The sequence below is a fragment of the Aplysia californica genome, unplaced genomic scaffold (assembly GCF_000002075.1).
Source record: "Aplysia californica isolate F4 #8 unplaced genomic scaffold, AplCal3.0 scaffold00262, whole genome shotgun sequence".
NCBI lineage: Eukaryota > Metazoa > Mollusca > Gastropoda > Aplysiida > Aplysiidae > Aplysia > Aplysia californica.
This window is the reverse complement of record NW_004797532.1, coordinates 864,683-873,427: the sequence shown is the minus strand read 5'-3', so window position 1 is coordinate 873,427 and position 8,745 is coordinate 864,683. Positions and strand designations below refer to the sequence as shown.

At 43.1% G+C, this 8,745-nt stretch overlaps 1 protein-coding gene across 1 annotated transcript in view; it reads left to right on the top strand.

Annotated features, from left to right (window-relative positions):
• Positions 1–17: 17 nt before the first annotated feature.
• LOC101845855 (neurofibromin) overlaps positions 18–8,745 on the top strand; it is a gene marked incomplete at its 3' end in the record, with an annotated part of 12,248 nt that continues 3,520 nt past the window's right edge. The window contains 5 exon segments of the mRNA XM_035970393.1: positions 18–30; positions 1,709–1,828; positions 2,898–3,015; positions 4,398–4,538; positions 8,432–8,652. Of these exon segments, the coding sequence (XP_035826286.1) occupies positions 1,751–1,828; positions 2,898–3,015; positions 4,398–4,538; positions 8,432–8,652 (558 nt within the window).

Here is an 8,745-nt window from a genome sequence, read left to right as displayed (position 1 = left end):
AAGGTAGTACAGCTAGACAGCTTTATAAAGGTAGTACAGCTAGACAGCTTTATAAAGGTAGTACAGCTAGACAGCTTTATAAAGGTAGTACAGCTAGACAGTTTTATAAAGGTAGTGCAGCCTGACAGCTTTATAAAAGTAGTACAGCTAGACAGCTTTATAAAGGTAGTACAGCTAGAGAGCCTCATAAAGGTAGTGCAGCTAGACAGCTTTATAAAGGTAGTACAGCTAGACAGTTTTATAAAAGTAGTACAGCTAGGTAGTGCAGCCAGACAGCCTCATAAAGATAGTACAGCTAAACAGTTTTATAAAGGTAGTACAGCATAAAGGTAGTGCAGCCAGACAGTTTTATAAAGGTAGTACAGCCAGACAGCTTTATAAAAGTAGCACAGCTAGACAGCCTCATAAAGGTAGTACAGCTAGACAGCCTCATAAAGGTAGTACAGCTAGACAGTTTTATAAAGGTAGTACAGCTAGACAGTTTTATAAAGGTAGTACAGCTAGATAGTTTTATAAAGGTAGTACAGCTAGATAGTTTTATAAAGGTAGTACAGCTAGATAGTTTTATAAAGGTAGCACAGCTAGATAGTATAGCATAAAGGTAGTGCAGCTAGATAGTGCAGCCAGACAGCTTTATAAAGATAGTACAGCCAGACAGTACAGCTGGACAGCTTTCTAAAAGTAGTACAACCAGACAGCTTTATAAAGGTAGTACAGCTTATAAAGGTAGTAAAGTTATGCAGCTTTATAAAGGTAGTATAATAAGGCAGCTGCATAAAGGTAGTACAACTAAACAGTATTGAGGTGGTTTACCTGCACTGCTTTATTGAGGTAACTTAAGTAGAATTTTCTATATGTGGGCCCTATATTAAAAAATGCTGTTTTGGAGCGTACATATTCTTTGCCATATTGACAGACCGAAGGGCTAGAACCCAAATGGCCGCTGGATCGGAAAAGTAAAGTAAAAGTAAAGTGCGTACACAGGATCGCTAAAATAATTGATTTACAGTAGCCTAGCCTACAAATTGCTCCTTTTGAGACAGTGACACCCCTTGCCCCCACATGATTTTGTGAGCTTGAAAATTCCATCCACATCTCCAGGCGAGTCATGAAAAGTACTCTCCCTGTCTGTTGGACTGTGGTTCTTAGGTGAATGGTAAAGTGTGGAGTTGAGGAAAATAGGTCAACTTTTAAATGTTTAATTGTTTGCTGTAAATCCCCTATTTAAAAAAAATCTGCTTTAGGTTAACGTCAAAGAACATGTGCCGGAACCTTAGTTTGCAGTGACCTTTATGAATGGGCTTCTTGATTCTGTTGGTCATTGAACAGACCCATATGCCAAGATCTGAGATGATTTAAACAGAGCAATTTGATTTTTGTCTTGTATTAAGCGCAGGTAGAGAAAAGAGGAAAGTGAATCAGCTATAGACAGCTTCGTAAAACTACTCCTTGCTGCCAGAGAAGCTTAGTCAGATTCTAATTGGACTTCACTAACACTAAGCTTTGATGTCAACTACGGGCTACAAAATATTGTCTTGCAAGCCTTTGTTGGCCTTTGAGCCTCAAGTTTGAAACCTTTGTTGAAGAGGGTAATGATATACTTCTCTTGAAAAACAGCTGCAGCACTTTTGAACGCCTTCCCCTGAGGTATTCTAGGGGCCAGCCATAGTGTTTAATCTCAACTAATGTCTCCTTTTGTGTGTTTCAGCGCAGTGTCACGGGCGGTCTGGGTTCGATTCAAGCTGAGATCATGGCAGACACAGCAGTGGCTCTCACCTCTGCCAACGTCCAGCTGGTCTCCAGGAAGGTCATAGGCCGGTTATGTCGGGTACGTTGTCTTATTGTGTCCTTGTGCGACGTCTTCTTGTGTCCCCATGTGTGTCTTGTTGTGATCGCATGTCTTTGTGTCCTCATATTTCTTTGTTTGCCCTTTTGTGTCCTTGTGTCGCTGTGGGTGGTTGGCAGGTGTTCTGGTGAAGTTTACTTCTTCTTTCTTTTGCTGCGTTTGTATGTCTTTGTGTCCTTATATTTCTTTATATGTCTGTCCTCTTGTGTCCTTGTGGGTGGTTGGCGGTTGTTCTGGTGAGGTTTGCTCCTTCTTTCTTATCATATATCTATCGTCTTTATCTCCCCTCCTTCTATTTTGTTTTTGTTACACCCCTAATTTTCGGCACTTATATGACCTTATTGCGTTGCAAGTGCCGTAAAACTCTTACTAAACAAACAAAAACCTTATGTCCTATTGTGTCATTGTGTCGTAGAGTCCTATTGTGTCCTCATATCCTTATGTTCTGTGCCCTACAATGTCCTGTTGTGTACTCTTGTGTCCTGTTGTGTTTGTACCTTGTTACCTGTATATATGTATGAACTGTGTGTACCCTGTGACCTGTATATATGTATGAACTGTGTGTGCCCTGTTACCTGTATATATGTATGAACTGTGTGTACCCTGTTACCTGTATATATGTATGAACTGTGTGTACCCTGTGACCTGTATATATGTATGTACTGTGTGTGCCCTGTGACCTGTATATATGTATGAACTGTGTGTGCCCTGTTACCTGTATATATGTATGAACTGTGTGTGCCCTGTGACCGATATGTATGTACTGCGTCTCCTGTAAGCATGTCGTCGCGTTTCCTATCCACATGAAATGACCTGTGTCCTGTCCTTATGAAATGACCCATGTCCTGTGTCCTGTCCACATGTCCGGCGTTGTCCTCCCCCCAGCTGATATGTATGTACTGTATCTCCTATAAGCGTGTCCTCCCATGTCCTGTCCACATGAAATGACCCGTGTCCTGTCCACATGAAATGACCCGTGTCCTGTCCACATGAAATGACCCGTGTCCTGTCCCCATGAAATGACCTGTGTCCTGCGTTGTCCTCCCCCCAGCTGATCGACAAGACGTGCACGTCCCCGACCTCCACCCTGGAGCACCATCTCATGTGGGACGACATCGCCATCCTGGCCAGATACTTGCTCATGCTGTCCTTCAACAACTCCCTGGACGGTACGTCTTACATCCGTGAATGGTTATATGACCCTTATTGTGCTGCAAGTGCCGTAAAACTCTTACTAAAACACTAAAACAAACCTGTCCCTCACGGGAACTTTTTCCTTCGGTCTCACTTTCCATGGCATGGGGTTCTTCAATGAGAGGCTGCTCCTGGTGGCTGGTGGGTGCTCATCTCCCCTCTCTGTCTTCTTTTGGCTTGGTCAAGAGTGGGTGGTTGGCGGGTGCTCTGGTGTGGTTTGCTCCTTATTTCCTATCAAACATCTATCGTTGTGATCTCTCCTCCTTTTTTTCGTTTGTTACTCTCTTGTAACGCTTCTAATCTTCGGCACTTATATGACCTTATTGTGTTGCAAGTGCCGTAAAACTCTTGCTAAAACTAAACGAGAGTGGGTGGTTGTCGGGTGCTTTGGTGTGGTTTGCTTCTTCTTTCCTATCAAATGTCTGTTGTCCTTATTTCTCTCTCTTCCTTCTTTTTTGTTTGTTACTCTCTTGTTACACCTCCAATCTTCGTGGGTTGTTGCGGGTGCTCTGCTGTGGCCTGCTTCTTCTTTCCTATCAAATGTCTGTCGTTCTTATATCTCCTTCTTTTTTGTGTTTGTTACTCTCTTGTATCACCTCTAATCTTCAGCACTTATATGACCTTATTGTGTTGTGAGTACCGTAAAACTCTTACTAAAACTAAAGACGCTTACTGTACTGAGTGCTGAAACTTACTGGAAAAAGTCAGGAGAAGTACTGAAAATTGGCATTGGAGAACTTACAGACTCTTTCATGAATAGGCAGCTCTTGAGTCCACAATTTATTTTTTTTCTCAATAGCTTGACATTTTGTTGGCACATTTCCTCTGTTTCATAACGCTTCAGTAGCCCAGAGAATGAGAGATGACATACTGGGTCAGCTGTATTTTTGTGCTTGTATGTCTTTGAGGAGACCATTTATTGTGCATATATTTTCTATTTTTGGCTCCACTCCTTTTATGTCCTTTAAAAAAAACGTATTTCTGAGTAGATGTTACCGAAAAACGTTCATTAAAGGCACGAAACATGTAAATTTCCAGTTTCCAGGGACTCTCAAGCTTTGGAAGTCAGCAAACTCTGGCGGCCATTTTTTCAATAGTTTTACCTCTTACACCCAGGCGACCCTACCACCTTCAATCACAAATGTCTCGACTTCAGTTCAAGATAGAGGGGTATTTTTTTCGCCTAATGCAAGACAAGTAAACCAATCTTTAAGATGGTATTAATAACTATATGTCCCCAAAAATTGAGGAGCGTCTGATTCAACATCGTCATGACGCATGTATTTTCTAAACAGACCCATTTATTACCGTTTATTGTACTTGTCTATATCTCTGTATGTGTCCTCCCTTTCCACAGTCGCCAGCCACCTCCCCTTCCTGTTCCATATCGTGACCCTGCTGGTGTCCACGGGCCCGCTGTCTCTGCGCGCCTCCACCCACGGACTGGTCATTAACATCATACACTCCCTCTGCACCTGCTCACAGCTCCGGTTCTCAGGTGAGCGGGCGGTTGGTGAGTGCTTTCATGTGGTGTTGCTGTAAAAATCTGTAAATATGGGTGGTTGGCGGGTACTCTGGTGTGGTTTGCTTCTTCTTTCCTATCAAACATCTATCTTCCTTATCTCTCCCCTTCTTCTTTTTTGTGTTTGTTACTCTCTTGTAACGTCTCTAATCTTCTGGCGCTCATATGACCTAATGCAGTTGTGAGCACCGTAAAACCTTTACTAAAACTAAAACTAAAGACCTGTAAATTCTTTGGCATATCAACAGTTCTATACAGTTGCTAGCGCCTTAAAAACTTTACTAAAACTAAAACTAAAGACCTGAAAATTCTTTGGCATATCAACAGTTCTATACAGTTGCTAGCGCCGTAAAAACTTTACTAAAACTAAACTAAGGACAGGCCGAAGGGCTACAGCTCAAATGGCCGCTGGATCTGAAAAGTAAAAGTAAAGTAAACTATGGTGTTGCTCCTTCTTTCCTATCAAACGTCTATCGTTTTAATCTTCCTCAGTGGGTGGTTGGCAGGTGCTCTGGTGTGGTTTGCTTCTTCTTTCCTGTCAAACATCTATCGTCCTTATCTCCCCTCCTTCTATTTAATGTCTGTTACTCTCTTGTAACACCTCTAATCTTCTGGCGCTCATATGACCTTATGCAGTTGGGAGCACCGTAAAACCTCTACTAAAACTAAACTTATCTTCCTCCTTTTTTTGTGTATGTTACCCTCTTGTAACACCTACAATTTTGGCACTGGTAGAATCTGGTCGTGTTGCAAGTGCCGTAAAACGCTTACTAAAACAAGATTCTCAGGTGAGGACAGGCTCTGCTCGGCTCAGCTCTCAGGTTTTAACTCATTGAGGATGGCCAATTTAGCTATTTCACTACGCTTGAAGATGCTTTGTGTTTGCCTCTCTCCTTTACCACTTTGCCATCACAAGGCTCATATTTGAGGCAGCGTGGTGGAATCAGGCTCTCGTCAAAATAATCAAAGTGAAGAAACTTGCATTTTTCCACAGGTTTGTGAATTTTTATCAAATTTTTGTTTTTTGGCTCAACACCCTTCATGCCCATTAAAGAACTCATTTCTGTGTTTATTTTTCTGAAAAACGTTGATTAAAGGCCCAAAAATGTAAATTTTCAGTTACCACGGACTCTTAAGCTAATGAAATAACTAATCTTTGGCGCCCATTTTCTCATTAATTTTACTTCTGAAAACCGAGTACCTCCACCTCCTTCTTTCGCAAATATCTCGACTTCTATTCAAGATAAATTGATATTGTTTTCATCCAAATAAAGGCAAGTGAACAAGCTTTAAGATGATAATAATAACTCTACATGCCTAAAAATTGACGAGAGCCTGATTCCACCACGATGCCTCATATATAGTAAAAAACTGTTGCCATCAAAGGCAAAGGCGTTTTGGGGAAAGTCCAAAGAAACTGGGTGGTAAACATCGCCGATTGGCGGGATATGACGGCAAAGTGTTAAACAGAAGCATGACTTCCTTATTCATGCAGATTTTTCAGTGGGTGGTTGGCGAGTGCTCTGGTGTGATTTGCTCCTTCTTTCCTTTCAAACATCTATCGTCCTGATCTCTCCTCCTTGTTTTTTGTGTTTGTTACTCTCTTGTAACACCTCTAATCTTCTGGCGCTCATATGACCTTATGCAGTTGGGAGCACAGTAAAACCTCTACTAAAACTAAACTTATCTTCCTCCTTTTTTTGTGTGTGTTACCCTCTTGTAACACCTATAATTTTTGGCACTAATAGAACCTGGTCGTGTTCCTAGTGCCATAAAACGCTTACTAAAACAAGATTCTCAGGTGAGGACAGGCTCTGCTCGGCTCAGCTCTCAGGTTTTAACTCATTGAGGATGGCCATTTTAGCTATTTCACTACGCTTGAAGATGCTTTGTGTTTTGCCTCTCTCCTTTACCACTTTGCCATCACAAGGCTCATATAGTAAAAAAAACTGTTGCCATCAAAGGCAAAAGCATTTTGGGGAACATCCAAAGAAACTGGGTGGTAAACATCGCCGATTGGCGAGATATGACGGCAAAGTGTTAAACAGAAGCATAACTTCCTTATTCATGCAGATTTTTCAGTGGGTGGTTGGCGAGTGCTCTGGTGTGATTTGCTTCTTCTTTCCTATCAAACATCTATCGTCCTGATCTCTCCTCCTTCTTTTTTGTGTTTGTTGCTGTCTTGTAGCTCGTCTATTCTTCGTCACTTATGTGACCTTATTGTGTTGCAAGTGCCGTAAAACTCCAACAAAAACAAGCAGATTTTTCAGTTCCATTTTCTTTATGTGAAACTTAAAAAGATAAGCCACTGTGCATATAATGCAAAGTACAATTTTCCAATTTGTGCCTTTGATATGTGTATGAAGGTTTTAAATATTCCACAACATTGCCTTTGGTCTGCTGCTGTTCGGACATATGTGTCTACTATGCCCTCGAAGAGTTGAAGGGTGGGTGGTTGGTGGGTGTTCTGGTGTGGTTTGCTCCTTCTTTCCTATCAACCATCTATCGTCTTTATCTCCCATCCTTATTTTGGGTTTGTTCCTCTCTTGTAACACCTCTAATCTTCGGCACTTTTATGACCTTATTGTGTTGCAAGTGCCGTAAAACACTTACTAAAACTAAACTAACTTTGCAGGTGCTGGAGCTGAGCAGTGGAGTGGAGTGTGCGTGCGTGCTTGTTTGTGTTTTGTCTGTTTGTTCAATCCCACATTCTCTATGTATATCCACAGAGAGCACCCTCGAGGTGCTGAAGCTGATGCTGGCGGAGTGGAGTGGTGTGTGTGTGTGTGTGTGTGTGTGTGTGTGTGTCTGTTTGTGTTTTGTCTGTTGCTCAATCCCACATTCTCTATGTATATCCACAGAGAGCACCCTCGAGGTGCTGAAACTGATACTGGCGGAGTGGTGTCTGTTCGTGTGTTGTCTGTTCGTGTGTTGTCTGTTTACTCTATCCCACATTCTCTATGTATGTCCACAGAGCACCGTGCAAGTGTTGGAAGCTGAGCAGTGGAGTGGAGTAGTGTGTGCGTGCTCGCGTGTGTGCGTGTGTTTAGTCTGTGTGCTCAATCCCACATTCTCTATGTTCCCAGAGACCACCTTGCAGGTGCTGAAGCTGAGCGGTGGAGTGGTGTGCGTGCGTGTTTGCGTGTTTTGTCTGTATGCTCAATCCCACATTCTCTATGTATGTCCACAGACAAGCACCCTCCAGGTTCTGAAGCTGAGCTGTTGAGTGGCGTGTGTGTGCGTGCTTACATGTGTGTGTGTGTGTGTGTGTGTGTGTGTGTGCATGTGTGTTTAGTCTGTGTGCTCAATCCCACATTTTCTATGTTCCCAGAGACCATCTTGCAAGTGCTGAAGCTGAGCCTGGCTGGGGAGAGACCATTAACATCTCGAGTTCTTATGCACAGTAGAATTATAATTGTAAATGGGCTGATTCATCAATGTCATGCTCATAACTGTGCCTGAACTACAACAGGGAACTGCTGCTTTTTCTTTCCAAATCCTTACTATCGTCATTTCTCCTCTACTTCTTTTGTATGTTTGTCACACTCTTGTGACCCGCTATTTCGGGGGTGCCTTGATAGTCGAAGCAGACTTCATGCTGTTAAAGCTAGAGAGGTGAGCAGAGTAAGTCTGATTCCCTGTAAGGACTTCTCTGTTGACATCCACCCCTTGACACTCATGACCTTATGCAGTTGCGAGCACCGTAAAACCCTCTACTAAAACTAAAACTTGATCCCACTTTCTCTTTATATGTCCACAGAGAGGTGCTGAAGCTGAGCTTGGCTGAGTGGAGTGGTGTGTGTGTGCGTTAATGCGTGTTCATGTTTTGTCTGTTTGCTAAACCCCACATTCACTATGTATATCCACAGAGAGCACCCTCCAGGTTCTCAAGCTGAGCCTGGCTGAGTTCTCCCTGCCCAAGTTCTACCAGCTGTTCGGCATCAGCACGGTCAAATCGGCGGCCGTGAGCGCGTTCCGCACCAGCTACCGGCCCGGTGACCGCTCCTTCACTATGAGCCCACCGGAGAACGAGAAGATGCCGCTCAGCTCCCTGGAGGCTATCGCAGACGCCTTGCTGGAGATCATGGAGGTAAGGGGGTCTCGGATCTTGTCGGGGTGGGGGATGGATGGTTTGATAGATGGATGATCATGGAGATGTCAGATCACCTGTGTGTGTGTGTGT